General features: G+C 51.6%; 7 protein-coding genes across 7 annotated transcripts, besides 1 other annotated feature; 1 reads left to right on the top strand and 6 right to left on the bottom strand.

Moving 5' to 3' along the window:
* Positions 1-17,169: part of a sequence feature (contig 1.115 2577..127320(1)) that runs on past both edges of the window.
* On the bottom strand, positions 17-2,733 carry ANIA_06949 (uncharacterized protein; the record flags this gene model as incomplete). The annotated part of the gene is made up of 8 exons (XM_050611152.1): positions 17-240; positions 287-612; positions 667-784; positions 837-928; positions 1,185-1,705; positions 1,868-2,214; positions 2,268-2,548; positions 2,602-2,733. The coding sequence occupies 7 exons, from the start codon at positions 2,731-2,733 to the stop codon at positions 532-534; spliced, it is 1,572 nt and encodes a 523-aa protein (XP_050467205.1). The 3' UTR covers positions 17-240; positions 287-531.
* ANIA_06948 (protein crhE) lies at positions 5,302-6,460 on the bottom strand (the record flags this gene model as incomplete). Its single annotated transcript, XM_659460.1, has 2 exons — positions 5,302-5,602; positions 5,658-6,460. The coding sequence occupies 2 exons, from the start codon at positions 6,458-6,460 to the stop codon at positions 5,302-5,304; spliced, it is 1,104 nt and encodes a 367-aa protein (XP_664552.1).
* Positions 8,608-9,730, bottom strand: ANIA_06947 (uncharacterized protein; the record flags this gene model as incomplete). The annotated part of the gene is made up of 2 exons (XM_659459.1): positions 8,608-9,313; positions 9,654-9,730. The coding sequence occupies 2 exons, from the start codon at positions 9,728-9,730 to the stop codon at positions 8,608-8,610; spliced, it is 783 nt and encodes a 260-aa protein (XP_664551.1).
* On the bottom strand, positions 10,045-11,454 carry ANIA_06946 (uncharacterized protein; the record flags this gene model as incomplete). Its single annotated transcript, XM_659458.1, has 4 exons — positions 10,045-10,408; positions 10,458-10,488; positions 10,842-11,238; positions 11,293-11,454. 4 exons carry the CDS (start codon positions 11,452-11,454, stop codon positions 10,045-10,047), a joined length of 954 nt encoding a protein of 317 aa, XP_664550.1.
* On the top strand, positions 12,056-13,545 carry ANIA_06945 (uncharacterized protein; the record flags this gene model as incomplete). Its single annotated transcript, XM_659457.1, has 4 exons — positions 12,056-12,328; positions 12,406-12,544; positions 12,597-12,720; positions 12,777-13,545. 4 exons carry the CDS (start codon positions 12,056-12,058, stop codon positions 13,543-13,545), a joined length of 1,305 nt encoding a protein of 434 aa, XP_664549.1.
* ANIA_06944 (uncharacterized protein) lies at positions 13,856-15,308 on the bottom strand (the record flags this gene model as incomplete). Its single annotated transcript, XM_659456.1, has 2 exons — positions 13,856-14,554; positions 14,658-15,308. 2 exons carry the CDS (start codon positions 15,306-15,308, stop codon positions 13,856-13,858), a joined length of 1,350 nt encoding a protein of 449 aa, XP_664548.1.
* On the bottom strand, positions 15,932-17,016 carry ANIA_06943 (glycerate kinase family protein; the record flags this gene model as incomplete). Its single annotated transcript, XM_659455.1, has 2 exons — positions 15,932-15,969; positions 16,038-17,016. The coding sequence occupies 2 exons, from the start codon at positions 17,014-17,016 to the stop codon at positions 15,932-15,934; spliced, it is 1,017 nt and encodes a 338-aa protein (XP_664547.1).

Genomic DNA, 17,169 nt, shown 5'->3' with positions numbered 1-17,169 from the left:
CCCTTCATCCTCCATATAAGGTCAATAGGGGAACGTATGATTGCGTAATCTACCTATTATCTACTTGGACACTATGAATCCTAGAGGACAGGCGTTACAGACTGTGATATCACCTCCTTCAGCAACTGCAACGACTCTCTTGCGAACGCCACCATGTTCTGCGCCCGATCACTGCTCCCCGTCTCAACCTCCCGCGTCTGGTCCCCATTCGCCGTCGACACGGCCACCGCCACATAGCCACTTGTACCTTAGTAAACTGCTAGTTCTTAGAGCAATCTGTACTTACGGAGTCCGGTTCCTCGTAGTCCCTCCCGTCGGTCCAGCCGTGCCGCTCTCGCTTACTGCATAAGTGGATTCCAAAGTGCGACGAGTATGGCCAGCCATCTGGCCGACTATCTCAGTCGTGGGACCCGTGTACTTGTCTCGGTCTGCTTGCGTCCAGCCGGCAAATGCAAGGCGTGATTCCAGGGTGTAGACCTCCGCAGGTTTAGTATGGACGCGTCAACTAGCGATTAGAGGGTCGGTTGAGTATCATACAGTCAGCCCGCCTTTATAGACGGCCGATGCCCCTGGAACAGAGAGAAGACATGCCGATATCAGGCCCCCGGCCGCCTGGAGAGATCAGAACTTGCCTTCGGCTCCGCAGACATGGGGTAGGCTACGCACCGTCTCGGCAACTGAGACGGTCTCTCTCCTTGCCTTGAGGAGTTCGACGACCTCCTGGGCGAGCGGCTGGAGACTGAATGGAGGGAATTCTGCCATTTCAATTCTGCCTTGTTGAGTACTTTTGCATATGTGAGAGCAAGCTCGAGGGTTTAGGTGTCGAGTAAGGTGACCTGCCCGATCCATTCCCGCCGCGGGGTAAAGCCTTGACTAAGCGGATGCCCCATAAGATTATCCTCTGGAGCCAATGACGCGTATTTCGTCTCTAATTGTTTTTATATAAGAATTTATATATTCTATGGATTCCATATACTTGCGATATCCTTGTCTGCATGTTCTTCATATCCCTTTACCCGCGTGTTGCTCTTTCATTCAACTGTTTTCGTTATCCATCTCTCTATGTTGTCACATTCGTGCAATGTGTTCAGGCTTCATACCGCATACAGCTTGCTATCCTAGGAAAAATTACGAATCGACCCCTGCCGAGACGAAAAATCTTTGCGATCGGGATCCATGGTTACCCTCTGCGTCTCAAAGTCATCTCCGCTCGATTCCCCGTCCGCCTCCGCGATTTGAGATTGATTCCAGCTTCCAAAGACCGCTAGAAGGGTGAACGGGATAGTGAACCCCCACAGTGCGAAGCCGAGGATCATCTGGTTCAGGTTGGGCCAGTGGGTTGCGCCGACGGCATAGGCAATCGTGCTGCCAATCGACTCCCAAGATCTGAGAATACCAGTTGTTCTGGCAACATCGCCGTCGGCCTGGGCACCCTTGATCTCAGCCATCAGCCAGTAGATGTATGTTTGGAGCACCTCGTAGAAGAACCGGAAGAACATATAGACTGTGAATGCTGAGTTGAAGAACGGGCCGTCACCTAGGTCGAAAGCGGGTGGCTCAGCCATGCGGGAGAGTTTCGTTTGCATCACTGCATTCCAAGTCCACGACGCGGTCACGAAGACCAGGACGATGATGTAGACGGCCTTGGATCGAGTTTCGCGCGAGAAGTACTTAAGGTCCAGGATGGTTCCTGTGGTCAGATGGGCTGTTGCACCAACAACCGCCGTTAGGAAAGATGCCAGGGCTCTTGAACGAACGGTGAAATACGCTGATTCCATCAGCTCTGGTCAAACCATTCCATCGAGATAGAAAGGCATAAGAGAATAAGAGGGACGGGAAGAAAGAGAGAAAAACGTGGTATCCTTACAGGTTAGGTAGTTTCCTTGATATGTCGCTCCAAACTGGCCTGCAAGGAATACGGGGATGAGCAACAGCATATATTTATTCCGAAGCTGTTTCCAAATGGCACGGGCCTCAATGGCCAGGCTTGTCTTCTTCATGTACGGAATCTTGGTGCCATCACTTCGGAAAACCTCTTGCGGTTGGGAAAGGAGCAGCGCGAACGGGGCACCCAGGGACGAGATAGCCACCAGCCCAAGGTAGGTGGTATAGGTGACTTTGCCCACATGTGCTGTGTTTACATTGAGTGCAAGCGATATCGCACCGCCAACGAGCGGCCCCATTTGCCGGATACCCATCCAGATGGCAACGTAGCTGTCTCAATGTCAGTTTAGAGTAATCTCGACTTAGCACCGGGTGTAGCCTACCGCCCCCTTTTATCCTCCTCTGGGTATCCAACCGCAATGGCGGCCTCGCTCGCCCACAGTAAGGATGCGCCAATTCCACAGAGAGAGGCGCCAAGCAGAAGAAACCACTCGTTTCCGTAGCGATTGTGGCAGTAGAGGCCAGCCGCGTATGGTGTATAGAACGCGGCGCCGATGAACAATGTCCATTTCGCGGTGATCTTATTGCTCACACCTCCAGCAAGAAAGCAGCCCACCGACATCAGCCCATACGTCAGTGCATTTGCTGCATTGTTTAAAAAAGGCTGCGATTGAAGGTCAGCAGAATTCTCGCGCCAGTGGCTCGGCGTTGACTTACGCTCGCGTTCCCTCCCGCTCCCAGATTATTCAAGGCAGTCCAGATTCCAGGCTCGCAAAACGCGACCAGCCCAACGATAATTATCTGAAACAGACATGACCGGTAGAATCGGGCGATACGATTGAGAAACATGGTTGAGTTGAAATATCGCGCGGGACACTGAAAGAGCAGGCTGGCAGAAGCTTTTATCTGAGCCAGCAGGAAGCACGTCAGGACCCATTCAAAACGCGTTATCCTTTCTGGAATCAGGATCTCTAGCTTCAAGCTCCACGGTAGCATGGCAGCCTATTATAGCTTGTATGAATTTCTAAGGCATGTCTATCATGTCTATAAGCACGTCATGCTCCACATATATGGCACACTCCTCGAGCCTCAATACTCCCAAGCTGACCTGATGAGGATTGTTCATTTATCCTTCTAGACAATGGACTTGACTATTAGGTATATACCTAAATTCTTTGTATATACTCAACAACTACCTGAGATCTCAAAATGCCGTGACCAGATCTCATAGTGCTGAGCCCAACCAGGGGCTCGGCATAGTGCTGATGACGACTTTTCACGGCCCGATTTGCACATTGGCTTACCCCAATCCTAACCTCACATCATACTGCACGCCGAGACCAGCTTGCTTCTTGAGGATTGTTTCTCTTCGCTGCTCATTAAGTTTTGGACGGCAGACGCATATACTCGCCTCCTCGCTTCTACTCTTGCGCTCGGTAACACCGGTGATTAAGTTTCTTAGGGCAGATCGTAGACCTTTTCAACTCATATTGTCCCGTCGTCGTAACTGCATATGTAGCATATGGTATTTTCAGAACAGTGTCGTCGAACATATAGCCTACTGTGGTGTGGCTGCCGGCCAGACCCTACAAGGTGAACTACCCTTGCCGGCAAGACTGTGGGTCTTTTTATTCTAATAATAATTTGGTCTAGTAATTATCATAATCTTAGCTAAGTCCTCATATTATCCAGACGCTATTGTTAGCGTATTTATTTCCCCCGCCACCCGACAATTGCAAAGGTACCGCCTGGCCGAGATGGACTGGTTGAGATCTTTGCCCCTGCCTTCGCCCACAATTTACAGCTTGCCGGTCGCTACCAGGGAAACATCTGTACATTCGATGGCACCCCCTTCTTTTCGAATTGGGGTCGTGATTGGGTTTATCACTGCACCGGCGAGACTTCCACCCCGAGTACCTCCAACCCGATGAGTCGGCTGCGCAGCTCCCTTCATCACCGACAGGCCTTGATCTCCCTTTACCTGATTGGACGTTTCTTTATGAAGAGATCCTCCAGTATCAGGCCTCGCAACTTGGCGTTCTTTTCCCTATCATTGATCGCTTGCTGTACGGCAGCACTATCGATGCCGCCTACTGTGAAAAGTACTCCACCCTGTCTCCTGGCGTGCACAAGTGCCAAGGCATGCAGGCATTGTCTGCCTTGGCGGTTCATGGGCCGAAGGGGTATCCTCTCCAGTATAGTGATCAATACGCGAAGAGCACATCGGTTGCTACCACGTATATTCGAGGAGCCCGTCTCTTTACATGGCTTGCAGACCCTTTTAATGCTGGTGCAGTGTTGACGTATCAAGCTCTGATTCGAGCAAGTTGACAGAAATAATAGTGTCTTTGTGCCGGGGCTGGCCGGCGACTTTAATACCGTTGACCAGCTGCTCTCAGCTGCCGCGCGGTACGCTTGCTACTTGAAAGGGCATGTCTCCCCTTGCGCAGTATGGGAGAAACCGTCTGATGTCGATCGCTATACCCGGACACTTTTCTGGATCGTTTACGTCTGTGATAAGGGGCTCAGCATGGTGACAGGGCTGCCGCCGAGGCTGGATGATGCAGAATGCGATCTGGATCTTGGGCACTTTCATCATGGTGACCCTAAACTAGGGTCCGATCTCCACGTCTACGTTCATCTCGCCTTCCTCCAGTCCCGGATTAAGGGAGAGTTATGTTCACCGCAAGCGCTTTCAAAAGAGCGAGGCTGACCTGATTCGAATAATCCGGGACTTAGATCGTGAACTAAACGAGTGGAAGCAGTCACTTCAGTCAAGGAACCAGCCCTCCCCGCACTACGGCGGAGAATATTCCCGCAATATACCGACATGCGACCATTCCCGTCTTCCAGTTACAGTATTACCACTGCCCTGTCATGATACATCAAGCGAGCAGTCGCAGTGTCTCCTGGGTGCAAAACCAGAAGGCTTGCGGGCCCGGTTCTAGTCTTGCCGTCGCGGTCACAGCGAGCCGCTCCCTGCTGCAGCAGTTTGTTGGCCATGTCTAGCTCTTGGGCCGGCCAGTCTCCTGTATGTTCACCTCGGTGCATGCAACTGGTAATCTAACAGTTCCTTCCAGGTTCTCGATTTCGTACTTCGTCCAGGCGATTATTGGTTTGTTCTGCAACATTCTATCCAACCCGCCAGCCCAGAGTAGCCAAGGTGACCTACAACTTATCTGGTCCATTCCATTTTTTCTGGAACAGCACGCGCTCGAAGGGACTCCAATGTCCTATGCCGTCAGGGTAAACTGTGCTCGCAAAATTATATCAGAATTCGAACGCCTCGCCCAGTGTTCTATCAAAAGGTCAAACCAACAACTACAGTGTCTATCTACATAGTAAGATCCTCACCCCTATGAAGCATGTCTATTCATGGTGTCGAAAAGAAAAAAGAAAAGGCCGAAGGCGACTCCTTTAAGGTCGTTGATTGAGCGGTCTATAGCTGGCAGTCCAATCGCTCTGCCTCCATTGTTTCTTCAGAGTGTCCATCTCGGTGGCCGACGTGGTCTGTGATCCTTCCGCAAGCGCGCGTTCCAGGCGGCCCTGCCGGCGTTTGCGGATGCAGAAGAGCACGAATCCAGCGATAGCCAAGGCGCCGGCAACAGCAGCACCGCAGTATACTCCAATATGGGCCGCGGTAGGAAGCTCGTCCCACTTCTCGGATAGTGACTTGGAAGGCGCCTTATTAATCTCTATTTTCGCGGTCGAGTTTCCACTGTAGGGGTTAGCTACTCGGTCTGAAATTGGTGTCATGTACAGCAGAGACTGACCTGACGATATTAATACTATCGTATGAACCCGAGTGTCCAGAATAGGTATATTCTTTGGCGCTTTGGAAGTCCTTGACTCGAACCCGTTGCACGGTCATTGTGAAAGGGAGGTCAGACCAGTCAACAAGGCCGCCAGCCCATTCAATATTTCCTATCGACTGCGTCGGGAGCCCGGCGGGCCAGACGCTGATCTTGACCCGGCATGGAGTCTGCGGATAGTTCTTGCCGTAGACCGTCAAGGGCTCAGAGTAGTTGACTGTCCGCATCAGCTCCCCGTCAATCCACCACTCCAGACGTTTCTCATCCCAGTAGGTGGTGTAGTTGTGGAACTCGGTATCCGCATCCGCCGCCGGATGGAATCCGCCTCGATCGCTTGTCGTTGTGTTCCCCTTGCCAAAGAAGTTGGACTGCACCTCGCTCGTATTGTATCCAACCCACTCCCAATCGATCTCATCCAGGTCGTCGGACTGGAGAACCACGCTGCTGATGATCCCGGCGCCCTTGGCCATCTTGACGTGCGCCTCCACCACGCCGAAAAAGATGTAGAAGTTCGACTGCAACAGGGTCGAAGCGTTCTCCGTCTTGATCGAAAACTCGGCGCCTTCAGATGTATAGTCAGGGGTACCGGTTGTCATGTTCCAGAGAGCATCATCGAGCGTGGAGTTGAACCACCAGGTATGCTCGGTGCCCAACGCAGGATCAGCAGGACAGGTGCTGTTGAGGGGGTTGCAGTCGGTCTGCTCGTCGGCGATTGCGACTAGGGCGAGGGTCAACAAAATCCAGAGGGGTAAGATCAGAGTCATGGCGATGGCGTCCTGGCGGTTCGCTGTCGGAGGGGGATAGATTGGGAGGCGGTGGTGAAGCAGCCGACTGGATGGAAGTGATCTTGAAACATAGTGGGAGACGGCTTGTATGCCTCAGTCGAGGTCGGGGTGAACCCCTTTTCCGGACTGGAAATCATGATGCCTTGGGAGCTGTCAAATTTGCCTGGGTGTAGTTCGGCCTTCGGTTCCTGATCAATCCAGTTCCACTGCCCCAAACCATGGATTACTCCGAAGCTTAGCCGGATCCAGCCTGGACGCATCATGACTAAGCGGTGAGTTCCTGCCAGCTAGGACCAAATAAGTCTAGCCAGTGGGTCAGCCCGCGTGGCCGTGTCTTCTGCCGATCCGATCCAGTCGAAGACCACGTAAGACAAGACATACTCTATACCCTATAGAGTTGCTTGGCGTGATTAATTTAGTTTTAATTTGCTGCGTTTTGACAGCCAGGTCCACAGCAGAGCGATCACTAACACCGTTCCTTGGCAGAGTGAACCCTCCCTTGTTTAAAAAACAAACTTCATCGAGAACACTCATCTTTTACAGCTCGAATACACTTGACCATTTTCTAGACTATGTACCGTCACAACGCTTCCTATGCGATGTCGTTGTTCTCATGCTCTCGATCGACCAGTAAACGTTCTCGACAAGATTTATTGGGGTAAAGTCTGGGTGGCTGGGCATTGTCCTGCTCTACCGGCGCGCACATACGCGTCTGCATAGGACGCGAGCTACTATTCTCACCGAGTCTGTGTCCGTAATAGATGGTGTCCTTACCGCTATGGTTGACTTTGGGTGGTCGAGATACTGGGCATTTGTTAGGACTGAGGCTCTACGGTAGAGATGTCATCCCATTGCTTTATACGACAGCCAGGACCAAATTGGATGGTAATGACAGATGGAGAAAATCCTACAACGGAATAACAAAAGGAACATACGGAAACCAGAAAAGCACAAACCGGCAAATGAAGAGAGTGGTGTGCTGGAATGGGACCGAGTTGAGCTTGGACTGAAAGTATAGGGTCACCAAGAGTTATGTTCTTGGGTGTGGCTCATCTTTCTTTCCGACAGCTTGAGTTATCACTCGTGAATTCAGGGGATTCCTTCAAACTTCGACTGCCAGTCGTCAGGAGCCAAACCTTTCAACATCTGCTCAATTACCGTGCTGCCGCGATGCGGGTTGGCAGAACGGATCCCTTTTCCATCTACCTTAGCACCGCCAATCATCTAACAGAAGACAGGTTCTCATATGCTTCAAGAGGCTGGTTATTCAGGTGGCGCGAGGAGTCCTTCGCGGAAGGCTGGACGCAGTGGAGGGGGTTATCATGATTAACAAGTACTACAGTGCCAGTCCCTTTCTTGATCTGACAAGCTTGCCAGAAGTCATCCACGCCCCGAGACCTGCTCAGCGACCCCGAGCTCGTCTCTATCCGCAGTGTTAATTGATCTCGTCTCAGCTCCATGACGCGACTGATCACTCGTCACCACGGTTCGTCCTCACAGAAACGACGACCGGGATTGGATTAATGCACGCCAGTTTGCTCATTGGGCCGCCATTCAGGTGTCGTTTTTGTGTCGTCATATTCAATCACGTAGCCAAAGTAGGCTTCTCCCAATTTTGGCTCGCGTTCGGAGATTAGAACAGCAGGGTCAACGCCCTCGGCGGCGCCGGCGACACTGGCGGCAGGAGAAGCTCGGTAGAAGCATCTCGAGCCGCTGATCGGTATTGTGGCATGAATGCTGTTGTAGGCGCTTGTAGCCAGTCGCATGTGGGAGACTTGGCGAGTTTATCTATCGAGAATACTTGAAGTTGAGTCAGGTGCTCGAACGAGGGTCGGCAGTCATTATTGCTGTAAGTCCTTTAACTTGAATTATATTGTTTTTCGTCGACTCCCTTCTGCATGACATATAATGCCCGTTATTGCGGGAACAGCATGAAAGGACGGGACTGGCTCACGCTCTATCGACTTTTTCAGATTTCAATTATTTACAGGTAGTAAACCTTTGACAATCTTCAAACAGGAGAGAAAGCTCATATGTGTCTAGCAGAGGAAAATAAATTTTAAGGGTAAAGCAAAATAAAGGTGACCACCGTTCATTAACAGCATCGAAGACCTACCGTATAACCTTCATTGAGCCTCTGGACCCTGCCTGCATATCATATCCTCAAGATAGCTGGTGGGCCGTCGTCTATTGTGCCCTGGGGGTTTGCTCAGGGCGTCAACAGTCTCCTTCACCAACGATAATTTCTCTTCTACGAGTTTGGTCTGCTCAGCTTCCACTTTCGCCAGCGCCACTCGTGCTTCAGCAAGCATCTTAACAGACTTCCCATCATTCTTTTTCTGTCGCTCCATGACAGAAATAAATAGCCTGTGTAATGCACCAGGCATCCACCTATCGATGTGGCGCTTGTCTTCCCTGGGGAAGGGCTGCACGACGAGCATGCGGACATCGACGCCAACATTCTCGATTACTCCAGTGCCCTTATTGTATTGCTTATCTTTTATCCACCATCCAAATGCCTGGTCACCAGGTTCACGAACCAAGGTCCAGCTCTTGATGTGCTCGAGGTCCTTAACCGTGCATGGCACAAATGAGTCTTCTTCGCCCGGGTTTGGCTTCACCCAGATCATGAAGGGACAAGTAAAAACTCCGCGTAACGCCCCTGCGTACGGAGCGCTAAGCGTATCGTTTTCTTCATTGATAGCTATCCCAATGCAGGCTTCACCAGTCTCTGGTAGACGCTCCCACGTTAGAACGGCAGGGTCGAATCCCCGAGGGAGGCCAACAATACCAGAAGCTGAACTACCACCAGTGAAAGACATCCTGGGATTGCTAGAATGATTAGTAGTGCATGAACTATTTTAACCCCAAATGGATTTAATTTGCGAAAACTTGTGAGGTGGTGATAGCCAGGGATAGAACACTGGGACTTATACTAGAGAATCTTTGTCAATAGAACATTCTTTCCTCGTATCCTGTTGTGATACGTCTTTATGAACTGGTGCAGCTGAAACCAGATAAAAAATGATGCTATGCTGTGTTCTTCAGACCTTTCATATTAGAATCAATGTCCCCTTGTTTGCTTCGTTATTCTGAGGCATTATGGCCGTTCATGATTTGTATATCACAAAGAAAAAAAGACTTCAAAAGACGATATATCAAGGTTTCCTACCCTTGAAAGGGGAGGAACAATTTGAAAGCCGAGGAAGAAGACGGTGGATAAGTAGCAGCAACTGAGACTCTCGCCATTTTTAAACGCAGGAACCGTTTGGACAGCTACAATCTGGGAGGCTTTGAATCGCACACTATACCTTGAATAAGAGAAAAGTCAGCCAGCGTTAAATTCCCAATTACTATACAGTGGGATGCCCTATCTAGGCCTGGAATTCACTTAAGTCGTCAGGATTATGTGAAGCTCTTTTATTTCCAACCTGTGTCTTAATGACCCATAATACAAATTAATTCAAGGCTATCAAAACTACCATCTCAGAACCGGCCTTTTTATCATAGCACTATCGTCCTATACTTGAAATTAGTACGTCATGTGAGGACTTGGTGATTTCTCACACGGCCCGGCCAACTTCAAGCGGCCGCATCTCATACTCAACAACGACTTGATCGGTACGCTGGATGCCGCCGGCTGGCCGTCCACCCTTGGCTTGCTTATCTAGCCGCAGGATACTCTCCTGGCTGCCCTCCGGGGTGGTGCTAATGTTGTTTGTGATAAATAGGTCTGCGTCCTTGTAGCTTCCCAGGTTGGACCTTTTGTGGCGTTCAGCAGAGAAGGATGGCCGCTGATTGTTACTGCCCTTATCCTTGTAGTGGTACCGTTCCTGAGAACTCCAGGACCGCCTGCCGAGAATCAACTCGTACAAGGGACCGAGTGTAGGAATGCAAGAGGCAATGACTATGATGTTGGACTCAATACTGGGAAACAAAGTTAGTCTGAGCTCGCTGTGGGAAATGCCAGTCTTACCTGGTCCAGATAACAAGATCCGCAGTAGCGTCTGGGGTCTTTCAAGTTAGCAGAGAAGGACTCATGATTTGAGGGCAAGCTTTACTTCCATGTTGAGTCCGCCGTATTGTATAAACTTGGCAGCTGAAAGCACTTGACAATAGCCATCGCACACGCCCTATATAGGTCAGAATGAACCTAGTCCTACAGCCACCGGGAAGCACCCACACAGCTCCCAATCCAAGCGCCGTGCACAATGCCAACTTCTTCTTAAGTGTGATCTGAAGTCGTGCCAGCACGACCGTGGGATATATGGCAAGGTATAGATCGGCGAAACCGGACATTGCTATTCATCCGTCGCGATGAGCGAATGGTACGAATGACCTTAGCTAAGCCGTGACTTACCCCCTGTGAATATAGCGTATCCCACCAGGATCCTGTTCGGACGGCACGTTCCTGCCCCTCCGGCGACGAGCTGTGGTTTCCACATGGCCTCTGGTGGGTCACACATGGTGAAGAGGACGACAATGCAAATCGACGATGAGACAAAGACCAAAGCCGTCAGCACCCACAGCCAGATCCGATGGAATCTGCCGGGGTTCATGACGCGGTTTAGAAGGGCAGAGATGGCGAGTTTCGGCATTGTGAACGAGAGGATCCCGAAGGCGAAATCGATATAGTTAATCAGCAGAACTCTTGTCAACAGATCCGTCCCACCCTCTGCTGTGATGGCCGGAGTATGCTTGCCGAATCCGAAGGCAACATTGACAGTAGTTATTACAGTGTAGCTGGTGACCATGATCTGTTTCATTAGCCGCCTACTATATCACTGACGAGGGCGAGCGGTGGAGCCTACCATTGAGACTGTGATAATATAGTCATCAAGCCCGATATTTCGCAGCCATCGCGCCCGTATGTACAGTCGCGCTGACACCATAATCACGCTGACGGCGAAGAAGGCCCAGAAGACGCCGAGGATCATGGGTCCTTTGGTCTGGGTGAGATTCACCAAGTCCATTGCGTCGAAACTGCTCGGCAGCCCGTGAAGATCGACGAATGCACCCAGCCAGCTCAACCCTTCTCGGCTACCACCTTTATGGGCAGCCTGACCGCATGATCAGGAGAGGTCAGACAATTAGTTACCCCGGTGTCTCGGTGGATTGGCGTCGCCACGGCTTCTCGCACTAGAAAAGGACCGTTCCAATGTGATTTAATCGAGGCGCCAATCATCCCTAATGGTGTCACAACACGAAATTTAATCAGAAACTCCGCCGACTGTTGTGGTAACGCGGTGGACCATAACAGTGGAGACATCCACTTCAACGATCGTCCTCTCCCCCCGGACGGGCCGAAAGGATCAGGACCCCGGTCCATCTAATCGTTTTAGTGTCTCACTAGAACAACCCACTCGGCGAGACGGACTGTCAACATCTAGAGTGGACTGCTGGGCTAGACTGCCCGCGCCGTCGAGTAAAGCCGTGGGACTCTCGTCTAGCCCGGTTTATGTGTTCCCTGTCAGGGGCTCCTGACCTCTCCGCAAACTGCAACTCTACTGTCACTCCTGCGAATCTCTCAAACAGTACAGTCATATTCGTCTAGCTTGCAGGATCACTGTCAAGATGCCTCACACCGAAAATACCACGAATGCGTGTGCCAATGGCCATGGCAATGGGTACAACGAGAACGGCATAACGGTCAATGTTGAAGAACTCGCGGTGTCACCTAACCTCCCAGACCAGGTCCCCGGACTGCTCGACAAGATTGCTGCGTTCAGTAAGCAGTATCTTGGGGCAGAGCCTCAGGCCAGGTTGAAATTGCTCGAAACAGCCAGGTCACTGGTGTACGCTCTTGAGACTCCCCGGGAGGCCATTATCCGCCACTGCTGGGCAGAGGTACGTGTCGCGCTGATCGAGATCCAGTTGCTGCTATATATTTATCTTTCTGGAGGACGTGCTAAGAGATATGCCAGTCAACCAGTTACGCCGCGCTCGAAACAGCTGTTGCTCTTAACCTCTTTACCGCGTTGGGAACACACGAGTCCAAAACCGTCGCGGAGTTGGCAGAAGCAACGGGCGCAGAGCCAGCACTGCTGAGTCAGTTAGAGACTGGTCCGTATGTGATACGACTGTGCCATCGCTGATCATCATAATCCGTATGCAGGTCGTCTGATGAAACATCTCGCTGCCATGGGCGTGATCACCGAGACCGGATGCGATGAGTACCGCCCGACTAGTTTCTCCAAGGTCCTGACAGTGGAAAAGTACAGTGATGCCTTCCCACTCATGTATGCGACGGCCGAATCCAGGAGCGAGTGAATTCTGCAGGCTGATCATGCGGCAGGACATCGCGATTCACCATGGGTATCCTCGCCCTCCCAGCCTTCCTCGAGAAGACCAAGTACCGCAACCCGACGAGCGCGACAGATACAGCATTCCAGCTGGGATACAATACAGACAAGGGCTTCTTCGGTCTTCTCCAGCAGGAACCCATCACGGCAAAGCGTTTCAACAATCACATGGGAGTCTATGCGCAAGGCCGCGCTCGCTGGATGGATCCCGGCTTCTATCCCGTGCGAGAGCGGCTCATCGACGGTGTTGCAATCAATCAAGAGGATGTACTCCTGGTCGATGTAGGGGGCAGCTTTGGGCACGATCTACTTGACTTCCGCCGAAAGTGGCCGGACATTCCTGGCCGCCTCGTGCTCCAGGACCTCCCGGAGGTCATATCAGCCGTCAAGGACCTGCATCCCTCGATCGATATCACAGCCCACGACTTCTTCACCGAACAGCCGGTGAAGGCAGCTCGGGCCTATTATCTGCACTCTGTCCTACATGATTGGCCCGACGACCTCTGCAGCAAGATCCTCGCGAATCTTGCGGCGGCCATGAAACCCAGGTACAGCAAACTGCTGGTGAATGAAAATGTGATCCCCGACAAGGGCGCGTACTGGGAGACCACCAGCCTGGATCTGATCATGATGCAGCTGGGCTCTGGGGAGCGAACTGAGAGGCATTGGCGTTCCCTGCTCGAGTCAGCCGGGCTGCGGATTGTCGGCTTTTGGACTGCCCACCGCAGCGTAGAGTCGTTGATTGAATGTGAGCTGGCTTGAAGCCAGGTGATGATCCTTAGACAGGTGGTGTATCAATAAGAATGGCAATTATTGGCTCATTATTCAACTAGAACCCCTCCGCCTACACTTTACCCTTTCTCCCTTTATCCCGGCGTTGTAGCATTCGGACAAGCAAAGGCGAGTCAATGGCTTTTCCTCAGTATAGTCCCTTTTACGTATAATGTATTCAGAATAATGGATGAATATCGGGAGGGGAATATTTGGAGGAAAATCAACACCGGAGGCTACATCGCCTGAATGTAAACACCAATGTGTTTAACCGAGCGCTATCAAATACAGGCCATAGAAACTATTTGGCGAAATAATCCTTCAAAAGTTCCTCAAACTCCGCTCGACTGACCGTCGGCGGCGAATAGTGTACCCGTATACCATGAAGCTGGAGCTCACGATCCAGGTCATCCATTCGGTCCCAGGGGTACCGACAATCAAAGTCCAAGGTTTCATATTTATACGGCGCAAATTGGATTCGAATCTCGCGCAAAGGGTACTGTTTCCTGATAGCAAAATGGGCCAAGGCACGTAACCAGTTCTCTTCCGTCTCACCAAAGTCACCAAGAGACTCGCAATGCTGCTGGTCCTCAAGTGTCAGGACTAACTCGAACGAACGCAGTCGTGGGCCAACTAAGGCACTCAAGGTATGATCATCGTGCTGCCAGGCTTTATATAGTCGACAAATTATGGAAGATGACAAGCTGAGTTCCTCGAGGCGCTCGAACTCGCGCACATCAAATCCGGCTAGTCCCCTAATGTTTAGGGCGCGGATCTTGATAGACCGCAAAGTGGACTTGTGAATGATGAGAATCGATCGCAGTGTGGCGAGACTCCAGGAGTCGTATGCTCCTCCATCACTGTAGTTGTCGCCAAACATGTACTGTAAATGGAACTCCTCCAATACCTCAGGCCATTGGAAGAGCTCTGTAAGATCATCAGGAGTACCCATGAAGCATTGAAGCTTCAGTGATCGAATCCGAGACGTACGAGGTTTTCTCTATAGCAATGGTCAGCTCGTGCGGGAGTGTATATTCAAAAGGTTTATTAATGGTTTTCATATAGTCCACGGTTTTCAAGCATATGACCTTTGGATCACTAACCTGTGTCTTTTCTCGCGCTGAAGAATCCCTGATAGTCACCCCATAGAGCGCAAGAGTTCGTAGTTGCGGATAGGCCAGCTCATTGATCATGTCTACTACCCGCCAAAGATCTATATCATACCTGTATGTCTGCCTGAGCGACAGCTCCGTCAGGCTCCGAAATTTGCAGAGCCCTTGTCTCAGCAGCTGCCATACCCTTTCATTGTCTCTCAGCTCGAAGAGAGTAAGGGATCTTACCCCCGTAAACCAGGTTGTGAAATCGTTCGCGATATAGTAAAGAGGGTTCCCCAATTCCTCCTGGTAACTGGCGGCGTAGTCATGATAGTACACAGTCAGTCGCTTGCACAAGCCCCGCAGCGCTGGGTTCTGGCGACAGCTGCGATGCAGGAGCTTCGAGACACTCTCGTGCTGCACTTCTGGCGGATTGCAGCTTACTATAAGGTCCCCGTAGAGATGCGACAAGACGAGTGGATATAGACGCCGACATATCAGGCACCATGAGGCCAACGTCCTGTATCGCTCTTTGCGTCTTTCCTGCACAATAGGACTGTGCATTCCGCCGTCGACATGGGGATACGCATACCGCAAAATGCTCTCGAGTAACTCGTTCGGCAGTCGGAGAATACAGCAGCGGTCGCGAAGAGCAATCATTTTGACAACACTTTCGAGCAGGCTTTTTTCAACAAAGCTCTAAGTTGCGTGTACGCTGGCTCGATGTCGACCGTCCTCTCTATTTCAAGCCAGACCACTTTCAACCGCTTAGCCTGATTGGCGGAGCGTGCAGGAGAAATTTTTTAGCTGTTCTGCCTAATGCTACTGATGCCTAACCATGCGGCTCAGTAGCCAACGCGTGGTACGCATCAATGGCAGACTGTCAAATGTGCGAGGGACAGAAATGTATCATTGATGAGACGCATAGCAAAAACATAGGGTACAATGCCCGTCCCCATCTTCACCGCAGCAATAGTTTTCACATATCAGCTGATAGTCAAGGGAATCACTTTTTACTCATGCATTCAGCTCCGTACGCACTTTCCCTCTTTTATCAACCCTTTCTACACGGTTGTCTTACCCCTGCAGCGCATGGGCGCGTCGAGGGGCCACCGACAATCATCTAACTCCTCAATCATCTAACTGCACAAGCACAGAAAATGACCTGCAAAATTCGTGGAAATTTATTCAATATATGGAACTTAGATACTCATCTGAATTCCAAGCTCCGTCCAATGGCTATTATCCTCATCGCCCCCTCAGCCGCCTCGGTCAGGAGCCGTTCAGTGTCCCCCATCGCTTCGTCCAGGGTCGAGGGCCGCTGTAAGATCGATATGAGCGCACTAATCCCAATCTCATAGTTCACCTGGGCGTTTCGGCCGACCGTACCTGCAAGGACGATGACCGGAATGTTGCGCTCTCTAGCACGCAGTGCGACCTCTGCCGGGATCTTGCCCCTTGGGGTCTGGTCATCGATCGCCCCCTCTGCCGTGATGACCAGGTCGCAGTCACTAAAAATGTCTCTAAGGTGGAAATACTCCATCAAGGCCTCATACCGTGGGCGTAACTCCGCTCCAACGAGGAGCAAGCCTGCCCCTAGACCCCCGGATGCACCGCTCCCAGGTGCATTGGAGATGTCGATCCCAAGCGTGCGATGAATGACGACGGCATAGATTTGCAGTGCTGCTTCTAGAAGCTGTGTTTGTTCGGCAGATGCGCCCTTTTGCGGGCCGTAGACTCGCGCTACTCCCTGTGGCCCGCAGAGGACGTTCTTCCAGTTACAGACGGCCTCAATATTAACATATTTCAACCGGGGATGCATCTTTGAAAAATCAACTCCGGCGAGGGAAACGAGTGACTGGCCGCCACCTGCCTGCGGAAGCTCTCGCCCATCGTAGTCGAGTAGTCGAGCCCCGAGGGCTTGGAGCATTCCGGCACCACCGTCACTGGTGCCAGAGTCACCGCACCCGACGATGATCCGTTGGGCCCCGTCATCAAGCGCCGCGGCAATCAGCTGGCCAACGCCATAAGTAGTCGTCGCGCAGGGGTTGCGGCGGTCAGGAGGGACCAAGCTCAGACCGGCCACGGCTGCCATCTCAATCACAGCAGTCTTGACCGGGGTGTTGCCGAGGATCCCATAGAATGATTGAACGGGCTCTCTAACGGGGCCGGTTACGCGAAGATTGCGTATTGCCCCCGACGTAGCAGCCACCAGGGCATGAGCAAACCCTTCTCCACCGTCGGCGAGGGGAACTTTGTGGACAGTTGCCTGAGGCATGGCTTGCAGGATGCCGGCCTCAATACAGTCCGCCGCTGTGCCAGGGTTAATGCTTCCCTTGAAGCCAGATGGGCAGACCAGAACCTTCATGATGAAAGGGTTCCTGATGGGAAACGAATGGATTGTCTTTGAGATTATAAACGAGGGAAAGTGTTAAGCGAGTGTCTTGCAGTTGATATTGGAGCTGATGTACGTGTGATGTCTGGAGCGAAGACTGATGGAGATGACCGGGTGACTTGATAC

This window comes from Aspergillus nidulans, chromosome I (assembly GCF_000011425.1).
Source record: "Aspergillus nidulans FGSC A4 chromosome I".
NCBI classification, from domain to species: Eukaryota; Fungi; Ascomycota; class Eurotiomycetes; order Eurotiales; family Aspergillaceae; genus Aspergillus; species Aspergillus nidulans.
This window is presented reverse-complemented; position numbering and strand designations above follow the sequence as displayed.